We start from the raw sequence: 21,452 nt of genomic DNA, 5'->3' as shown, positions 1-21,452 counted from the left end.
TTCTCCCTCTCACTGAGTCTCCCTTTCTCTGAGGGAATTACATAAGTCTTTCTCTTTTTGTGTGTGTGTGTGTGTGTGTGTGTGTGTGTGTGTGTGTGTGTGTGTGTTGTGTGGGCAGTGTTGCATTTTATGTAAGTCAGACCTGGAAATGGCTAGCGAAACACTTGGGTCTTGCTCTACCTTTTTTTCCTTCTCTCAGCTTGTCTTGTGTGGTTGTATGTGCCTTTGGGTCATCGGACTGTAGATGTGCGTGGTACTTGGCTAAAGATAATGCAATAGGGTGACTGTATAGACCCACTCAGAGTCACACACTCACACAGAGCTCATCTTTTAAAGCGCACCCTGAAACACACACAAAAAAAAAAAAAAAAAAAAAGATGAGGCTGCTTTCACATATAATATTCATGTGAAGCTTCTGTTAGGCTGATTTAAAAGTATAATATATAATGTGAAGAAAATGACGTGTTGATCTTTATTTAAAATGTGTGAACTGACTGTAATATACCTAAAATGAGCTGAGGGGTATGGGAGACTGGACAAAAAAATAGAAACATTGGATTTTGTAAGATTCTGTCACTGATCATGTGTGAATGACTTTAACTTTAACCCATTAAAACCCAAATAGTGACTGACAACAAAAAACATCTACTGATAAAAAATGTCTCATACCTGTTGATCCACTAATCCTATTAACACATGTAAATAATAGGTGTAAAATACTGTTTGTCAGCTTTTATTATGCTATTACTTTACTTGTCCGGCCCACTTGATATCAAATTGGGCTCAATCAATCAATCAAATTTTACTTATATACAGTGGCGGAAAAAATTACTGGACCAGTGTTTTTCAACCTTGAGGTCGGGACCCCACGTGGGGTCACCTGGGAATCAAATGGGGTCGCCTGAAATTTCTAGTAATTGATAAAAAAAAAAAAAAAAAAAAAAAAAAACTTACTAATGAAAATATGTTGAGTTGACAGAGACAATCACAATCCATAAAAGACATGACAAACTTAAGATGAAACTGAAGCACTGTGGTTCTGTTTATCTGTCAGATGTTCATTGTGGTCAGTTTCAGATGCTGCAGCTCTTTCATAATTCATAGTTTGAGTTCTTGTTTGTTCAGTATTAATTGTCAGCCTTGGAAATCCAAGCTGGACTGACTGTACATATCCTGACCAAGGAAAATCAAATTCTCACTTTGTGCAGTAATCTACACCTGGCTTTTCTGCCTCCGTCCATAATAATATACATTACATAGACTAAATGTCCTCTAAAATTAACATTTATTTGCAACATAGTATAGCAAATAATACATGATCAAAAAAAATGTATTTTATCAAACAAAAGTCTTCATTTTTAATGTCAGGAGTCGCGAGGCAAAAAAGGTTGGAAACCACTGCATTAGACCATCAAAAGTCATCCAAAACAACCAATGCAATCCAGTTCTAACTCCTGTGTGTATCATGTGACCAAAACAGACAGAAAAGAAAACATGGAATGCCTAAAAGCACTGTTTTTGTCAGTACAATGCCATAGATACTGATGGAAGAACAGAAGTGATTTTGGTTATTATCAAGAAAACCATGTTAAATGGTTAGATATCAGCTCTGAAATTAAACTACTATGAGCTATTTTTGTTGTTATCATTATATTTGTCCAAACAAATGTACCTTTAGTTGTACCAGGCATTAAAATCAACAAGAAATTGAAGAAAACAAGGGGTGGTCTAATTATTTTTTCCGCGACTGTATAGCTATAAGAAATATTAAAGACAAAAATTAAAGAAAATACAAAAAAAACCCAGCTATAAAAAAAAGTTTAGTTCAGTTCCTGAATTCTCATCAGTTCCTCTACAGCACCAACAGTGTGAAACACAAACTCCAACACAGATGTCGGAACAGATGTTACAGATGTTACATACTGTGACTTTATGCAGTCGATTTGTCCATATTTGACAGATAACCAAACGGCTAAAATTTCCTTAGGGGGTCAAATGAGTGGCCATTTTTGTCAAAAAAAAAAAAGTTGTAAGAAATGCATAGAACTGTGTTGAAATAATGCTAATCCATTTGTGCACAGACTACTGATATTATTTGACAGTGGAAGCTCTATTTTCAGAAATATTGGATTTTGAATAGCACGTGTATGTGAAAACTTTTGCTGGTGGACGGACGTGACATTACCCATGATGCTCTGGTCAGTACCAGTACTTTATTAGTAATAAACTTATATACTTACTATTACTAATTCTCCTCTTATTCATAAATGTTAGTATTGTGGATCTAAAACAATAACAGTTTAACAAAAACACAAAATGTGGCAGTGGACGGATGTGACATGGTTGTTGTGGATCCCATCATACTGATGCTCTGCAGCCATGTCACCGTTTACACTAATGATCCCTGTGCAAAAACTAGGATCAGAATTATTTATTGTATAGTTTATCATCATACTAAAGAGTAAATAACAATATAGTATTATTATTTCTTTATAAAAATGATTATTATTAGAAAACTGTTGATTTAAAAAGTGACGTGTGACATTCTTCATGTATGTATTGGTGTAACATAAGCAGGATGGATCAGCACCATACTCCAGATTGAACCTGTAAAAATAAAACATGTGATATGTAGGATAGAATCTTGTAAGAAAAACTGGGGAATCTAAAAGAATAGAATATTTGTTTTCCAGGTAAATTCAGTTCAAATATAACTTGGCCATTTGTGACATGAAAATATAGCATTAATTGTGATGAAATTGGACATTTTTGAGCTGAAAACATAGTTCATATGACCATCAACATGTTGAACAGAACTGAAATCCTGTAAATTTGCAGAACTTGCATTTACCAACACAAAGTTCCTTTGGGGATTCACTTAGATTGATTTCTTATGCACAAAGACATAAAGAAGACCTCTAAGCAAATTTTATCCTCAAAGTATATTACAGTATTTATGTACAATTGTGCTCAAGTCTTGTCACTTCTAGAACATACAACATAAGTGCCCCTGTCCTTTGATTGATATTTCTTCCATTTGGTTTCTAACCTCTCTGTCGTTCTTTACCATTTACTGCTAATGGTCCTACTGAGTGCACACTGGTGAACTGATTTCCCCTGGAGGAATCGACAGTTATGTAATAGGTGTCAGGAGGTGAGGAAAATGTGAAGAATTCACATGTGTTATTGGATGAAAACACCATTCATACTGCATCCCATAATACCACTATTAGAGGCTGCTGGGTCTTAGAAATGAATGTTTATAGTCTGATATAAGGGAGGGAGGCACGGAAAATCATTAATAACAGGGATTTTTAAAACATATTCATTTTTTTTTTTTTTTTTTACCATTGTTATTATTATTTTAAGAAATTAAGTGGCAGGAAAAGGCAGCTTTCTAGAAATAAAACACCTCTGCACCCACTGAAAACCTGTCACCCCTTTAACACAACATATGCGTGTGTGTGTGCAAGTATGTATACTGTGAAAGAAATACTGCATGTGTGCATGTGTTTGCATGTTCGCACATGCACGCGCTTAACTAACTTGTCATAGAAAGGGTGTTTCACTGAGTGGGAATGCCTGGTAGGATGTGTAGGCCCGGGTTGCCATGGCAACCATCTGCTGCTACGCTCGCAAGCATTCGCCGGCAGCCCACACAGTGTGACATCCAGCAGTAAGCCAATCTGAGAGAGAGAGAGAGAGAGAGAGAAAGTCAATCTGTGATCGATCGCAACATTGAAAAGACAAAAATAAGTAAAACCTCACAAGTTCAAAGTGAAGCATTGTCTTTTTAATTACATAAGACAACTCATTCTCTTAAATGCACAAAGGTATTAATTGCAGTCTGATTAGAAAAGGGAGAACATGGCCTTTGAAAACTCACTTCTAAAGGTTCTTGTTCTGAGCTTCACATCATCTAAAGCACAGGTGTCAAACATGCGGTCCGGGGGCCAAATCCGGCCCGCCAAAGGGTCCAATCCGGCCCGCGGGATGACTTTGTGAAATGCAAAAATTACACTGAAGATATGAACAATCAGTGGTGTCGAAATCCTTTTAGTTCAGGTTCCACATACAGACACATACAGTCCAGTTAGATTTCAAGTGGGTCAGAACCAGTAAAATATGATCATAATAACCTACAAACAATGACAACCCCAAATTTTCTCTTTGTGTGTTTGGAGTAAAAAAGTAAAATTACATGAAAATGTTTACATTACCAAACTATACTTCTACAAAAAACGTGAATAACCTGAACAAATATGAACAAACAGAAATGTCTTAAGAAAAGTAAATGTAATTTGACCAATATTCTGCCTGTTACTAAAAGTTTTTTGCGATTGTAAAGCACATGTGTAAATGATAAACTGATAAAACCGAGGCAGAATATTGTTAAAATTGCACTTGTTTTTCATAAGACAATTCAAGTTTTTCATGTTATTTAGAATTTTTAAGTAAACTTTGTACACTGTAAAAAAATGACTGTAGAATTAACACCAAAAAGTTGTAAAATTGTAACATAAAAAAACTGTAAGTGACAATACAATGCAAAGTCGTTTATTTGAAAAGATTTTTGTGCTAACAGTTGAATCAAATATAGCTGTAGTTCTTACAGGAAGAGTATGTGAGTGCAAAAAATAACATTGAATTATGAAAATATTTACATTTAAAACTATCCTGTAACAATAAAATGTGAATAACCTGAACAAATATGAACAACCTGAAATGTCTGAAGAAAATTCAGCACAATTTGAACATTTTTTCTGCCTGTTCCTCAGTGTTTAGTGTCTTTGCAGATCTGATCCATAATGCACATGGAGAAATGATAAATTGAGGAATAATATTGTTAAAATTGCATTAAATTTTCTAACGTATTTTTTTATTTAAATTTCAGTTTTTTTCAGTTTTTTTTTGTTTTTTGGATAGTTTATAAAAGTATGTATTTTCTTAATTCAATGGGGTTTTTTACACTAAAAAAAAGACAAAAATTTGGAGTTGTCATTATTTATAGGTTATTCTGTTATTATTTTACTGGTTCGGCCCACTGCAGATCAAATTTAGCTGAATATGGCCCCTGAACTAAAATGAGTTTGACAGCCCTGCATTAATAGGTCTGTGTTTTCACCTTCACACATGGGAGTTTTACTTCTCTGTGAGTGCACTTGAGCTTTGTGTGTTAGTCTCAGTTTGAGTTTTTACTAATTGGGGCATAATCGGAATGAATGAATCCAAGGATACTGCATTTAGTAACAGCACAACTATGAAAATTATTAACCCTTTAACCCCTGAGATATTATTTCTGCTGTGAATTGTCGTCTGTTTCAAATTCATAAAAGCTGCTGTGAGTATGTGCTTGTGTTCCTTTTCTTCAGTGGTTTTGTTTTACTGTGTGTTTTAGGGTCAAAACAGGTGGAATAACAGAAAAAGACAAAGAGAGGAATTTAAATTTTACAGGTTTTGACTGAATAAGGCACACAGAATGTACATCAATAAGAGAATTAGGATGTTGAACATGAACCGTGAACTGGAACACACTGAACAACAACAAGGATTTGAGTTGTGTTCCAGTTTCTAAATCAGTCCAACTGCTTTTTGACACCTGGTTGAACTCCAAAAAGCAGTTACAGGGTCAAAACTCAGTAAAAACACAGTAAAAAAAAATAAAGGAAAATCACTATAACACTGCAAACAACAGTAAAAACACAAAGAAAACTGTAAAAATGACCCTAAAACTTTTTACATTGAGTCGGTCTCACTCACTGCTCTGTGTTTCACCCCCCATTCCACAGGTGGTGGGGGGTGCACTGAGCATGCTCAGATGTCTATGGATAGAACAAAGTCTATTCTATCAGCATGTTTTGAATTTTTTCCTATTGAGCAAACAGTAGAATTTTTATGAATATTTCAAATAAACCATACATTCAGAACGCTCACCTCAGACACGTCAGGGGTTAAAGCAGGGCTGTCAAAGTCATTTTGGTTCAGGGGCCATATTCAGCCCAATTTGATCTGCAGTGGGCCAGACCAGTAAAATAATGACTTAATAACCTATAAATAATGACAAATCCAAGTTTTTCTTTTTGTTTTAGTACAAACCCCCCCCCCCAATTAAATTATGAAAATATTTACATTTTACAAAAAAGATGTGAATAACCTGAAAAAACAGAATTTTCATTTGAAAATTTAGTGCAATTTTAACAATATTATGCCTCGACTTATTATTTATACATGCACATTACACACAGTGTTACATAAACATTTAGTAACAGGCAGAATATTGTTAAAATTTGGGAGTTTGGAACTAAAATTTGAACAATTTCTACAATATTCCATCTGTTATTATTAACACAACTCCAGATCACAGTGGATCCATAAATGCACCAAAATTTAGTAACAGACCAAATATTGTTAAAATTGCACGTTTTGGATTGTTCATCTTTGTTTTTATTTATATATTTATTTGCATTTTATTGTGAAAGAATAGTTTTGTAAATGTAAATGTTTTCACAGTGTAATGTTTTGGGGGGGTTTTTCACTTAAATTTTTTTCCACATAATTTTTCACAAAGAAAATTTGTAGTTGTCATTATTTATGGGTTAATGTGTTGTTATTTTTACTGCAGATCACATTGGTCTGTATGTGGAACCTGAACCAAAATGATTTGGACAACCTGAACTGTTCAGGTTCATTTCTTTCATCCCACAGGCCAGAATAGAACCTTTGGCGGGCCAGATTTGGCCCCCGGGCCGCATGTTTGACACCTGTGGGTTAGAGGGTTGAAATACACTTTGCAAATGCAAAGTAACAAAAGCCTAAACTGGACCAATAACATTTTATTTAATCTAATATTAGTTCTAAGTTTCCAGTTTAGCTAAACCACATTTTATATTAAGCATCTATTTTGGCTGTTTTCTATCTATGGTCTGTTGTGGTGTTGAATTTCATCCAAAAGTCAACAGAGGAAGAAAACAAGTGCCTGAGCCATTTATATGATTTTACATGTGTAGATATTAACTGCCCACTCACACTGTATACATCCTGTGTGCACATTCAGCAGCCCAGAGCTGTATTCGTTGCTGCAAGTGAAAAATAAAACACAGAGAAGGTCAAAGAACACCTGCTTCTGCACAATTCAACTGCATGTTCACAGCACATTCATGTCAGGTGACTCAATACTCACCCTCTTACTGACTGTGACTTTGTAATGCAAATGACTACATGTGTAGTGCACCGTTTAGTTCATAGTTTAGTATGGGAAAGAAAAAAGAAAAATCACAGCTGGGTGCTTGTGATCGACATTTAAGAGCAAAAAATAAGTAAAACCTAACAAGTTCTTAAATGTAAAAAGGTATTAACCATATAAAGTATGTTTTGAATAAAAGGAGACCCCATTAGATTAGTTCAATTCCAAACAGTAACAGACATACACTGGATAGACTAGAGAGCAACATCAGCCTGCACTGAACTATGGGATTGTTTACATGAATGAAAGTAACAAAAATAAAGATGAAAATATTTCATCTAATTGAACCCATAAAGACCCAGGGCTACTTTTGCTGCAGTTCCAAAACAGTTTTATCCTCTATATTTAACCTTTCTTAAGTGATTTATCACCATTTATTCTAATATTATCCTCTTTGGTTTGAGTTATTTCAGTGTAATTCAGTGTATTTTCCTATATATAAGTCACTGATCATGTAGATGTTCATAAAAGCTCAGAATAAATTCAAAGGTTATTAAATCAGAAACAGAGAAAACTGAACAAAAAGTGACTCTTTCTATCAAATCTATCATTAACTGAACATAAACCCAGTGTGTCCATCCACTGTCATTGATCCAACTCCATGGGTTTTACTGGTGAATCAATGTTGTAGAAGATGACAGTGTTTCCATGGTAACTACAGAGCCTCTGAACGTCCAAATGGGTCATATCTGATGACCATGAAAAGATGACAAACTGTATTTTACACCAATTATTTACATGCATTGATAGAATTAGTGGATCAACAGGTATGAAACAGTTCCATCAGTAGATGTTTTGGTCATGGGTGGATGTTTGGCTCCTCATGGTTCAGTGTTAGAACCAGGGGATGTGATGGTGTTTGTGTTGACATGTCCAGGCCTGTGTTTCAGATGCAGGTGGGCAGTTCCCAGCGGGGCTCCCAGAGGACCTTCAGTGTCCTGGACCGGCTGCTGCTCACTCACCCTGTGTGGCTGCAGCTGTCGCTCAACCAGGACTCTGCCATCTACATCCTGCTCAGAGAACCTGTTGGGGTGAGGACTCACTGGCACCGCCTTAGGACAGGAAACACAAAGGGTTTATTTACAGAGGATTTTAGTTTCATATGTCACAGTTTGATCAGTTATATGCATCTGTATCCTCCTGAGACCCAGGAAATGTAAACAGAGTACAAGCTTTTTTGTTTTTTGTTAAATAAGTGTCTATATTGAAAACATCATGATGCAACAGCTTTTTCAGATGCAGTTTTTAAAATTTTTATGGAATGTCCTTTATGGAGGACAGTTTTCTTTTTTTTTTGTATAAAATTGTGAAACTCTCATCCACAAATGTGGACAGAAAACCCAGAGCTGTGGCTGAGGAGGTTATAGATGACAGATGTTACAACAAGCAAAGAAGAAAAGTTTTAAAAGAAACACGGCGGAGTATGTGTGGACACACCAGGAAACCCAATAATTTCTAAATTTAGCGCAGGATAGAGGGGCAATATACAATAATAATGAATATATCTGTAAATCAACACCATATTTACATTCATCGCCATGTTTATGGAATGACTTCTTGTGTCATCTCATGATATAAATAAACTAGAAGCACTCGGAGAGCACAGACCTCCGCCAAGGCTGATCAGTGGTGCCCCCCGTGGGCCCCCCCACCCCCGATCACCACCAAAATTTAATCATTTCTTCCTTATCCCATTTCCAACAAACCCTGAAAATTTCATCCAAATCTGTCCATAACTTTTTGAGTTATGTTGCACACTAATGGACAGACAAACAAACAAACAAACAGACAGACAAACAAACAAACAAACCCTGGCAAAAACATAACCTCCTTGGCGGAGGTAACAAATCATCGCATTTGTGATTTAATGGAAAAACCGACATCACGCACTTCAGTTTTTTCGACATTTAGTAAATATCGGTAAAGTTTTGCACGTAAGGCCTATGGAAAAGCCACTATAGACTATGTTTCCACCTCCAATGAGGACATTCAAAATGATGATGATGTCATCAGTGATGTCATCAACCAGATTATTAAAGACAGATGACAGATGTTACAACAAGTGAAGAAAAAAAGTTTTAGAAGAAACACAGCGCAGTATGTGTGGACACACCAGGAAACCGAAAAATCTTTAATTTAGAATAGGATATAGGAGTAATATATAATAATAATGAATATACCTGTAAATCAACACCATATTTACATTTGTCACGTTTATGGAATGACTTCTTGTGTCATCTCACGATAATAAATGAACAAATCATCGCATTTGTAATTTAATGGAAAAAACGACTTTACACACTTCTGTTTTTTGACATTTAGTAAATATCGGTAAAGTTTTGTGCAGATGTCCAATGGAAAAGCCACTATAGACTATGTTTCCACCTCCAAGAGGACATTCCAAATGATGATATCATCAGGATGTCATCAACCAGATTATTAAAAAGGTGACAGGGTGGACAGCAATTTCAAGGACATGTGTAGAATGCTAAATATTATTATGAAAATAAAGCATAAATGATCAAAATGACTTGTTTTATCGAAAAACTTGTTGAGTATACTGAAAACATTTAAAAAGTATTTACTTTTTTTCATTTAAACACTTAAACTCACTGAAATTTGAAGGACAGTGTGAAGGACATGTACAAATCATGTACATTCCCTTAAAAAATATTGTACAAAATAGTAAAATCACATTTCAAGAGGTTTAAAATCGTACTGATATATGTGTGTAAGGGTGTGCCCATTCATAATATAGAATTTTATTATTTTGCGATGTGTTCATGGTGACAGATTCTGCCGGAGGACATTAAATGCACCACACAGTCATATTAACCCAAATACAAACAAAGGCATTCATCCTAATTATGTATAAAACCCTACATTACTCATACCATCTCATATTTCTCTGAAAGATAAAACATATTTCAGTGATTCTGTGCAGGAAATGACACAGTAGTTAAAAAAAAAAAAAAAAAAAGCTGAAAATACATGAAATAATATACATACAATAATAATATAAACATAAGGAGATAAGGTTTGTGGAATCTGTGTCATCTTTTAAGTCACTTCTTTAAACGCATGTTTATAGACTTGCCTTCATGTGATGTTGTCTCTTTTTAATGCTTTTAATATTGAATATTTAATTTTACCCTGTTTTGGTAATTCATTTATATTGACATACTGTGCATGATGCTGTTTTATTCCACTCCTTCATTTTTCATTTCGCTTTTGACAGCATCATGTTCTGTTATTTCTGCCCTCTCCACTGTGATACATTCAAAGTTAGTCATGTTTTCATGTTTGCAGGACTCATCTCTTTTATTGTGTTGTGTTGTTAGCTATGTTTTTATTCTGCTATTATGCACTTTTATCTGTCAAAGCACTTTGTAAACTCAGTTTTTAAAGGTGCTATATAAATAAAGTTATTATTATTATTATTATTATTATTATTATTATTATTATTATTATTATTATGGTTAGGGTTAGGGTTAGGGTTATTATTATTCTAAGTGAGGATGAAGTGTCATTTGTGGGTAGTGACTGTTCCATTTTGCTTGTGTTTCAGACCTTTCTGGTGCGTAAATGCAGTTTGAGCCAGAGGAAGGTTCTGTGTATGAGAGCCACAGCAGATAGAAGTGCCTCCTCTGTGAAGGAGCGCTTCATCTGTGAGGAGGACTCCAGTGAGTATAAAACCAGCTGGATCAGCACACATTTATCTGCAAGTGCACACAACACTCTAATGTCTGTGCTCACTCTGGGTGCAATGGGTGGAGGCATGTGGGATAAAGAGGATGGATCATCCAAATTATTTCCAGTCTATCCACCGTTATATTCTGTTCAACTTGTACAAATATTCCCGCCTCCTGCCCAGCTGTCAATCAAACTCTCTGTTTTATAACCAGCGTTTGCCTTGGAGAGTTCCGCACTCAGCTTCCCTGACTTGTGTCGCCTGGTGGCCTTCTACTGCATCAGCAGGTAATTTATGTATACACTGAAATATCTGTAAATGCATTATGTGGATGAGATATGGGACAGTACGTGTACACAGATCCATGATTCTGCTTCTGTAGAACAGAATAGAATAGAATAGAATAGAATAGAATAGAATAGAATAGAATAGCACAGTATAGAATAGAATAGAATAGCATAGTATAGAATAGAATAGAATAGCATAGTATAGAATAGAATAGAATAGAATAGAATGAAAGAAAGAGGAACATGGTGCAAATGAATAAAAGCGCAGCAAGAAACAAAAACACATGCATAATCATTAAATATTCTGCAAATGAGAAGTGCTGCAGAACCAGTCAGTCCAACAGAAGTGTATCTGATCTGTTTTATCAGATATCAGCAGTAATCTGATTATGAGAAATCAGATTAACCCACCTGGATTTCTCTTCAGTACTCCGATGTCTTCCTGCATGTATATGTCACAACGGGGAAAATGAGAGGACTCAAATGCACGATACTGAAGGGAAAGAAAACACAAGTTTATTAAACACAAAAGAAAACAAAACAACGGAAAATACAGAACCGGGGTTAGAGTCCGTAGAGGAAGACGGATAAAAAAAAAACACACAAAACCTGGGTCAGAGTCCGTAGAGAAGATGGATAAATGTCCGGGTTATGGAGTCGAATGGAGAGAAATGGACCAGCACTGCATGGCTGCAAACCAAAGCCTTAAATAGGCTGGAGGTAATTGGCTGCAGCCACGCAGCGCCAGCAGGTGAGTCAGATAAGGATGAGGAGATGAGGAGAGGGAGGAGCCGAGGGCCACACAGGCACAGATCATGACAGTATACAGGTTAATTCAATATTAAAATATTCAGATTTCCAGCAGAAATAAATAAGTTTGTAACCTTTAACAGTTTAATATGCAGTGGGGGTGAATTAAATATGAGTTTCCCATTAGGTGAATTGTGTCTGTCTGCTGTGGGCTCTGACTGACACTTCACTTCAGTGGGAACTATAATGAGCGTTTGTTTAAATTAAACATATTTTTTGTCTGACAGACAGTTCTATTGTAGTTGTGGTTAAGAAACACCAACAAGACAGTGGAAGGTGTGTGTCATCACACATTATTTTATGAAGTTTGCAGATACTTCTCACCTCTAAACCAGGGGTGTCAAACTGGCCCACCAAAGGGTCCAATCAGGCCCATGGGATGAATTTACAAACTGTAGGAGTTGACAGTGTTTCCACAGTAACTACAGAGCCTCTGAACAACCAAATGGATCATATCTGATGACCATGAAAAGATGACAAAGTGTATTTTACACCAATTATTGACATGGAATAGTAGGATTAGGGCATTAAACCTATAACACCAAACGTATCATATTTGATACATGAGTTTTGAAGCCCTCTACATGATCAGTGTGATATTTTTTTTCTTGAAAAACCTGATGTATACAATTAGATACATGCAATACACAGATAGTCCACCAGGGGGAGGAATTCATTCACCAGAGGCCTTTCCAGTGACACTACACGACTGTCATTAATGAGGAAGGAGGAAGAACTTTGACCATTTTGAAAAGGAATTACCAATTTGTGAGACATGTTTGTGTTATATTATGTTTTTGTTTGTTCAAACATAATATTTGAGCATTGAGACCCGATGTATCAAATTTGATACAAAATTTAAACTTATACATGGAAATTGATATTTGAAAAAAAAAAGGGGGTTGTTCAGAAGGACCGATATAGGCTCCAGTTTCAAAGAATTGGAATTTTCTGTCAATGATTTAATGGTTCAGGCTTTACAGGGTTAACAGGTGGTACACATTTTCAATCAGTGGTTTTGTTCAGTGGTGAATGTTGGGTCTTTATGGGTTAAATTGTTGTAGTGTGAAAAAATAAATCTATTTAAAAAAAAAAAAAAAAAAAAGGACAGCCCTGACTTAGACTCCAGTCAGCATCTTTGGGATAAACAGAACGCCTCCTGACCCCACTGCAGAGCCTGACCTCTCTAATACTCATATGGCTCAGGAGTAAGTCCCTGCCGTCATGTTCCAAAATGTTGTGAAGAGGCTTTAGATCCCAGAAGACGGCGGCTGTTGGCAGCAGAGTAATGCCCGTGGCTTTGAAACTGGATGTATAACAATCGCACGTGGGTGTCCACATCAGATGTGTGTATGGTTCTAGGCGGGCCTGACGTCACTGGGGGAACTCATGGGTTGTACATTTCAATTTTTCACTCCTTTGTTTTTGGATTTCTGCAGGGATGTGCTGCCTTTCCCTCTGCAGCTGCCCGAGGCCATCGCCAAAGCTACGACGCACAGACAGCTGGAAGCCATCTCACACATGGGACAAGGTACAATCACACCACTCACCCTCGTTATTAGGGGTGTGTATTGGCAAGAATCTGACAATACGATACAAATCACAATACTAGGATCATGATACAATATGTCACGATATATCATGATACTCTTAAAAAGTTTGTTTCTTTTTTTTTTTTTTAAGATTTTTCATGGAAGGATTGAATTACAGCAGAAATATGTACAAATACTAAACACATTTTTATTTGATCAGAACAGGATCTAATGCTATACAGTGGTCCTTCCTTTATCGCGGGGGTTACATTCTAAAAATAACCCGCAATAGACGAAATCTGCGAAATAGTCAGCTGTATTTTTTACAATTATTATATATGTTTTAAGGCTGTAAAACCCCTCACCACACACTTTACACACTTTTCTCAGACAAGTATTAACATTTTCTCACATTTCTCTCTTGTTTAAACACTGTCAAAGTTCAAACCTTCGTAGATTTTAAAAAATAAGTACAACTTCTACCTTCCTTCAGCATGTCCAGAAGTCCAACTTTTTGTGCGATGGTTAGCATCTTCCTCTTCCATTTTGGTGCGACCGCAGGTGCCTTTGTCGGTGCAGAATGTTTTGTCGAGATTGTGGGTTTTGTCGGGGAGAAAACTTCCAAACATACAGCACTTCAGAGTCACACTGCTAGCGATCGAACATTTATGTAAATTTGGCAAGAAGAAGGCATTCTGTACTGTACAGGAGACACGGCACGGAGGAGATGGACTGACAATGGTCTACTGTCCCTTAGCCAATCAGGACGCAGAACACAATGTGTGTTCATTCGCTGTAAAAAAAAAAAAAAGCATGCAAAATTGCACTGAAAAATCCATGAAATAGCGAGGCCGCGAAAGGTGAACCGCGTTATAGAGAGGGACAACTGTATCACAAAGTTTTTCTGTTTCTCCTAGTTTCCAAAGAACTAACATTTGCCTCTCTCAGACAGTAAAAAGTGTTTTTAGGATGCTTCAAATAGCCATTATTTAATAAAACAGTGTTAAAAATAAATAAATAAATAAATAAATAAGTAAGATATAAACAATAAAGAAAACTAACAAACAAAATGAACCTCCACCATGTCTGCATTTGAATAAATACCTAAAAATATAAATACAGTACTTTTTAATATCAATACTGTGTTGTGAAATATCACGATATATTGCAGAACCGATATTTTCTAACACCCCTACTCGTTATAGACCCTACCTAAATAATCACTTTAACCCTTTATGTGGCGCTTGCTCCAAAAGTCTAAATTTAAACCTTAGTGTGTTGTGTACTTTTGTGAAATGTTCCAATTTTTTTAATGTCATGTAGAAAATCAAGGTCAATGAAGTTACTTTATTTGGTTCCTTGGCCATATGTGGCAAAAAAAAAAGAAAAAAAGAAGAAGTGTGGATTAAAAAAATACAAGAAAAACACATGTAAGGTGAACGGAACATGTACTTTCGAACATTAGACCAACAGAAGTACTGATCCAGACACCTGTTAACATGTTAACATCCACATTATCCCTTTGAACATCATGTAACTGTTGCTGCCACTGTCTTGTGGAAATTACCAAAAATAGTCACTTGCCTGACAAAGGGTTAAATAGACTGAAATAAACGTCACAGCCTACATGTTACAACGTATATAGTGCAACATTCTCAGCAGCAGTGTTTCGACAGTGCTGTTGTAAGGGTATGGACACAGACAAAAATACATGTTCTAAAGAAATAAGATTCAAATAATATTTTACCCTTTATCGGGTTAAATATTATCCCTTTATAGTATAATATTAATATTATTTAATATAACCCTTTATGTTGTTGTAATGTTATAGAAGTGATGATCTAATGTTCTAAAATACATGCTCCTTTCACTTTACATGTGTTTTTACTGTATTTTTAATATTTACTTCTTGGATTTTTGCTTGTTTGTTTGTTTGTTTGTTTGTTTGCCACTTACGGGTAAGGCAACAAATATGGTAACTTCATTGACCTTAATTTTCTACATAACAATAAAAAAATCTGAAAAATTTCACAATAGTAATAAAGTCTTGTTATATCCTCCAATAACGCACTAAGGTTGAAATTTTGAATTTCAAAATATTTCTATGCGTGACCTATAAAGGGTTAATCTCAATGGGATTTATTTGGTTAAATAAATATAAAATTAAAAAAAGTGTTCCATCTGTCATTTTCATTGACTACACCTTCTCCTTTAGAATAATATGAAATTGTCTTTCAGCCTCATGGCAAAATGAGTAACAATATACAGTATATATTGAATGACTTTTCTTATCCAGACTTTAGTTCCACCCTGTATAATGATACAATATGCACAATACTTTAGAGGAGAGGATTATATGACAAATTAAGATTGATTTCAATGTAAAATCATGAGATTCCTTAGTTCTATTTGCAATGATTTGTCATTTTAAGGAATAAATTTAGGAAATCTTTGGAGATTTGAGCAATTTTTCTACAATTTCAGTTTGGGATCAATAAAATCTATCTATCTATCTATCTATCTATCTATCTATCTATCTATCTATCTATCTATCTATCTATCTATCTATCTATCTATCTATCTATCTATCTATCTATCTATCTATCTATCTATCTATCTATCTATCTATCTATCTATCTATCTATCTATCTATCTATCTATCTTTTGAGCTATGTTGTAATAATTGCCATTATCTGAATTGTTGAGGTTGTCAGGTTATTTACAAGTTTGACTGTAGGTTACTAGGCAACACTAAATATAAGACATAAAAAAAAAATAATAATAAAGTTTGAATTTTTGTTGGGATGGATCTAAACTCCCCTTCCTTGTGAATCTCTCTGTAGACTTCTGGAGCTCACCCAGTGCTTCAGAGATCCAAAATGGACCAGTAGACCAGTTAGCATCGACCAGCAGCAGCCAGAACCAGGACTGGGCCTCCCTCCTGAACCGAAACAAACAAGGCAAACTCTGCTTCATCAACCCACTGTTCCTGCAGCTGGAGATCACCAAGGTTGGTAGAGAATACAGAGGAGTTTGGGAGGATAGTATAACCAATTTAAGTAATAAAAAAAAAAAAAAAAAAAAAAAAAAAAGGCACTGGTGGAGACATTTCGACTTTTTTTTTTTATCTATGTTCCAAAAGTCAGAACAGAAATGTCAAAGAAAGCTTTTAAATGTTCTGCTTCCACAGCCTACAGTAGATGAAACTGAAGGAACTGGTCTATTTGAGTACATTTAAAGTCATTTTAAGGATAAATCTAGATGTAGATGTTTTCCTAATTGATTCAATCAGGTTCTGCTTTGAGATGCCTTTAGTATATTTTAAATTATTGATGGTGTTTTATATGTATCAGTGATTTATATATGGTTTTAGAGTTTTATTATGTGTTTTATGTACATTTTTAGTGTGGATTCTTCTGCTGCTGTCTTCGTCAGGATACTCTTGCCAAAGAGATTTTTAATTTCAACAAGTTTTTTTTTTTTTTTTTTTCAGGTTAACTCTTTAAAACCTGACGTGTCATCGCTGACACACCCTGCACATATGCAGTTTGGATGCCTGTAACTCTTTCATTGTTTGTGCAATTGGAAAAATTCCAACAGTTTCTGAAACCTGAGACATTGTGCTTTATAGACTCTATTGGGTCATTACAGTAATTTCACTCATGCCTGTACTAGAACCTGGAGAAGAAGCTGTATTAGCAGAATTATAACATGCAATAAAATGTAAATTTTTGCTAGATTTTGAAAGATCTGGAAAAAAAAAGTGCCCCGGAAAAATGGCCAAATGGACTCACTCACTCACAGCATATTTTCTAACCTTTTTATAGTCAAAATAAGAAGGAAAAAAAAGTCTAGGTGCACTATTTTAGGCTTAAAGTTTAAAGGGCTAAATAAAGGTTACATTAAAAAAAAAAATGACTTCACTTCTGAGGACCTATGACTTAATCCATCGTTATATAGTCTAGAGTATTTCTTCCCAAACTAATACTAAAGTCACTGGAACTGATCCTCACAGAAGCTGATGTTACAGATAAGTAGAAAAGAGAACAAGATGCCAAATATAAACTTTTGTTTTTATAATTCAAGTTTTTACTGGAGTTTTCACTTGGTACATGACAATCATACAATGTTGCTTAATGTTAACAAACAGGGCTTCTATACATACATGAAAACAGTATTTTAGATTATTTATATATTTCATGAGGTGTGTTTTTATTTATTTTTATAACTGACACTGTGTTGAGCCAAGCACCTGAAATTTCATTTGATAAGGTACTGATGGTGCATTATTAAATGACAATAAAGGAAGTCTGAAGTCTGAAAAGGATCAAAAGTGCTACAAAGTGTGGAAATGTTTTAAGAAGAAAAAAATTAAATATAAATTAAATTACATTAACCCTTTCATGCATAAATTACGAGAACCTTTATCAAGATTTTTTTTTTTTTTCGAGTGTTTTTATTCGTCTTTAAGCATAAAAAGAAACAATGCGATTGAAAATTTTCCTATGAACCTATTTTTCATGGAGTTCCAAAAAAGGTCCACTCAGCTGGACACCATGCGTTTAATCTTTGAAGCAACGAAACATGTATTTACTGATATATTGTGTGAAAACTATGAAATAAAAACATTTTTCATGCAGCTAATCTGATGTTTTCTCACATTTTAATATATTCCAATACTAGTCACTACTCACTTCATGGAGATAATATGCAAAAAAAAAAAAAAAAAAAAAACTTTTTTTTTTTAACCCTTTCATGCATAGTGGTCACTACAGTGGACAGTTATTCTACAGCTATTCTCTTGTATATTCATGGATTCTGTTATTCAGCCAACACAATACACAATACACTGCAATTGATAACATTACTGTAACTTGGCTGTTCTTGATAAACCAGATCTAACATGTTTGAGTGTAAATCAATTCCTTGTTATTGTTATTAGACTGTAATTAACAACAAAAGTTTTGTTTGTTTTTTTTTTTGGCATATTATCTCCATGAAGTGACTAGTATTGGAGTTTACTACAAACAAAAAGTTAAGGATATTTTTTTTTTGTCTTTATTTGGTTGTTTTTGCCATTTGTAAATAAAACTATGTCTGGTCATTAAAAAAAAATGTGTGTCAATTCAATTCACACACAAAAAAAGTAAAAAGCGTTGTGCAAAAATCCCAACTGAAAAAAATAGCCCAAATATTTTAAATATCCATAACTTTTAGTTTGTAGTGTATGTTAAAATGTGAGAAAAACTTCAAATTAGGTACATTTAAAGTTTTTTATTTCATAGTTTTCACACAGTATATTGGTAAATACACGTTTCGTTGCTTAAAAATTAAACGCACATTTCTGCAACTCCATGAAAAATAGCTTCATAAAAAAAATTAATCTCACTGTTTTTTAAATCCCTGAAGAGGAATAAAGAAAAAAATCATAATTAATGTCCTCATAATTCATGCATGAAAGGGTTAAAAAAAAGTTAATTACAGTCTAATAATAATAACAAGCAATTGATTTACACTCAGACATGTTAGTGCAGATCAGGTTTATCAAGAACAGCAAAGTTACAGTAATGGTATGAATTACAGTGTATGTGTTGGTGTATAAGTGTCCACTGTGTTGGAACTCAAACAAGAAAAAACCAACAAAAACCATGAATATATGTATAACAGAACAGCTTTGAACAGCTGTCCACTGGAGTGACCACTACGCATGAAAGGGTTAAATTAAATAAAAAAATAAATATTAGAGGGAAGTAGTTCAGCTGTCATCCTGCTGGCTGTCAGTCATAGTTATGTAAGAGCAGAATGGTTCCCAAACTGGTGCTGTGGTTCCATTCCTGTTGTGAAACTTATGAAGCACACATTCATATGAAGCAGTCTGTATCATCATGTTGACCCGTTCTTTAAACTGTGGGGCTTTAGGGGTTTCCCAGTGTTTAAGAATAATCCTAACTGCCACTGAGACCCCAACCATGATAACAGAAAATTTCCTGTTTGATACGTTAGCGATCTGTCCTTTTTCACCCAGTAAACACAGCCATGGACAGACTGGGACCATTCTGTCCAACCAGTTATGTAGAGTATGTACAACAACCATCCAGAAACGTTTGATAATTGGACATTCCCACAAACAGTGGATCAGAGTACCATTATCATTTTGACATTTCCAATGCAATGAGTTATTCATCAAATATAAACTTTTTTTTTTGTAAAGTTTTAAATACATTCAAAAATGATAAGTTGGATCAATGTTGTGTCCCAGACCCCTGATGGAAAAGAAACACCTGAATTCAATGTGTCCCAATACTTTTGTCCATATAGTGTATGACATAGGCAATTGTGCTATGAGGCTAATGTTGTGTCACTTCTCTCATAAAAACCCCTAATGCAGTTTTACACATCAGGTATTCTGATTCTCAAGTCGAATTCCATTGGTATATAAACTAAACTGCACTGGCTTTCAGCAGTTTAGCATTGTCTGAAATCAGTATGTACATCCCACAACCCAAAAAGATGAGTGCTTTTTTACTGCTTTTTAGTGGTTAATCAGCAGAGCAGTGGATTATCTGCTATTGAACTGAACCCATAAAGACCCAGCGCTACTTTTGTGTTGGTTCCCAAATGAATTTTTCTCTCAATTCAACCTTTCTTAAGCAATTTATCACCATTTATTATCAGATTTTCCCCTGCATTTTGCATTTTTCATTGTAAATTATGTATATTTCTATATTTAATTTAGATGTTCACGAAAACTTAGAGTAAATTTAAAGGTTATCACATCAAAACAGAGAAAACTGAAGAAAAAGTGACTTTTTCAGCAAAGATCAGACTCAGATTCATTTTGTCTTTTCCTTTTTGTAACTCACTGAAAATAAGTTAAAACCAATAAAAATTTAAAGAACCAAAAAAGGTATCATTAACTGAACATAAACCAAGTGACTCCATCCGCTGTCACAATTTCCATTAATCTTTTTAAGTTATTTCAACTTGGCCATAATTGTTTAAATGCCACAAGACTTCTGTAGTTCAGTAAACTCTATCACTTTAGTACAAACAACATGATTTGCTTTTTACTCTTCAAGCTTAATTAAGTCAAACCAACTTAATTTTAATTGTGTTAAAACTACTCCATTAAGTTATGCTGACTTATTTTACTTTTATTCTACTCAAAAATGTCCATACAAGTAGTTTCCTTCATTTTTTGAGTTGGCCTAACTTATTTCTGTACATCTGAACAAATTCCACATAGAAATTTCAATTATATGATCATACTGCTTATTATTAGCGATGTGACATTCTCGAACGAATCGAATCTTTTGAACGGCTCTTTGAAATTAATGATGGGAACCGAGTCTTTGTAAAGAGCCGTTCATTTTTTTTTTTTTAAGGAGGGAGTGTCCGATTGTTTGTCAGTTTAGCGTCACTGGGGAGGCATTGGACAGGAGGAGAATGTTCGAGCAGAAAAAACAGAGTGCTTGCGCGTGTCTCATGGCAAGAAGTTAGCAAAAAAAACAACAGTTTGAAGGGTGAGGTGAGCATACCGGAGGAGGCGGAGCTGGAAGACTGGTCCAAACCAGAGAAAAGTTTAAGAGTGAGTGAGTGAGTGAGCACCTGTGAGTAATGAGCCAAAGAAAAAGGTTATTTCATAAGAAAATGTATTTTCTTCTTCATTTTTAGGCTACAGACTAGTGCACATAATGTACTGTGATGTTTTTGGTCCAATTCCAGCCTTTGCCTCATGTCACCTCTCATGTCATGGATTTAACCCACTCATTTGAACTAACTATTCTTTTTTACGGTAAGATAATATTCACTGCCGCGCCAATTAAACACCTTTAAAATGTAATGTCAATCATCACATGTAGCCTATTTAGTCATTAAAACATTGGCGT

At 34.9% G+C, this 21,452-nt stretch overlaps 1 protein-coding gene across 1 annotated transcript in view; it reads left to right on the top strand.

The window, feature by feature from the left end:
- Nucleotides 1–3,610: 3,610 nt before the first annotated feature.
- Nucleotides 3,611–21,452, top strand: part of rin1b (Ras and Rab interactor 1b) — a 51,443-nt gene continuing 33,601 nt past the window's right edge. Inside the window, exons 1-6 of the mRNA XM_030161934.1 lie at nt 3,611–3,661; nt 8,134–8,274; nt 10,812–10,926; nt 11,149–11,221; nt 13,471–13,562; nt 16,407–16,573. Of these exons, the coding sequence (XP_030017794.1) occupies nt 3,611–3,661; nt 8,134–8,274; nt 10,812–10,926; nt 11,149–11,221; nt 13,471–13,562; nt 16,407–16,573 (639 nt within the window). The remainder of the gene's footprint in view (nt 3,662–8,133; nt 8,275–10,811; nt 10,927–11,148; nt 11,222–13,470; nt 13,563–16,406; nt 16,574–21,452) is intronic.

The sequence above is a fragment of the Sphaeramia orbicularis genome, chromosome 18 (genome assembly GCF_902148855.1).
Source record: "Sphaeramia orbicularis chromosome 18, fSphaOr1.1, whole genome shotgun sequence".
NCBI classification, from domain to species: domain Eukaryota; kingdom Metazoa; phylum Chordata; class Actinopteri; order Kurtiformes; family Apogonidae; genus Sphaeramia; species Sphaeramia orbicularis.
This window is presented reverse-complemented; position numbering and strand designations above follow the sequence as displayed.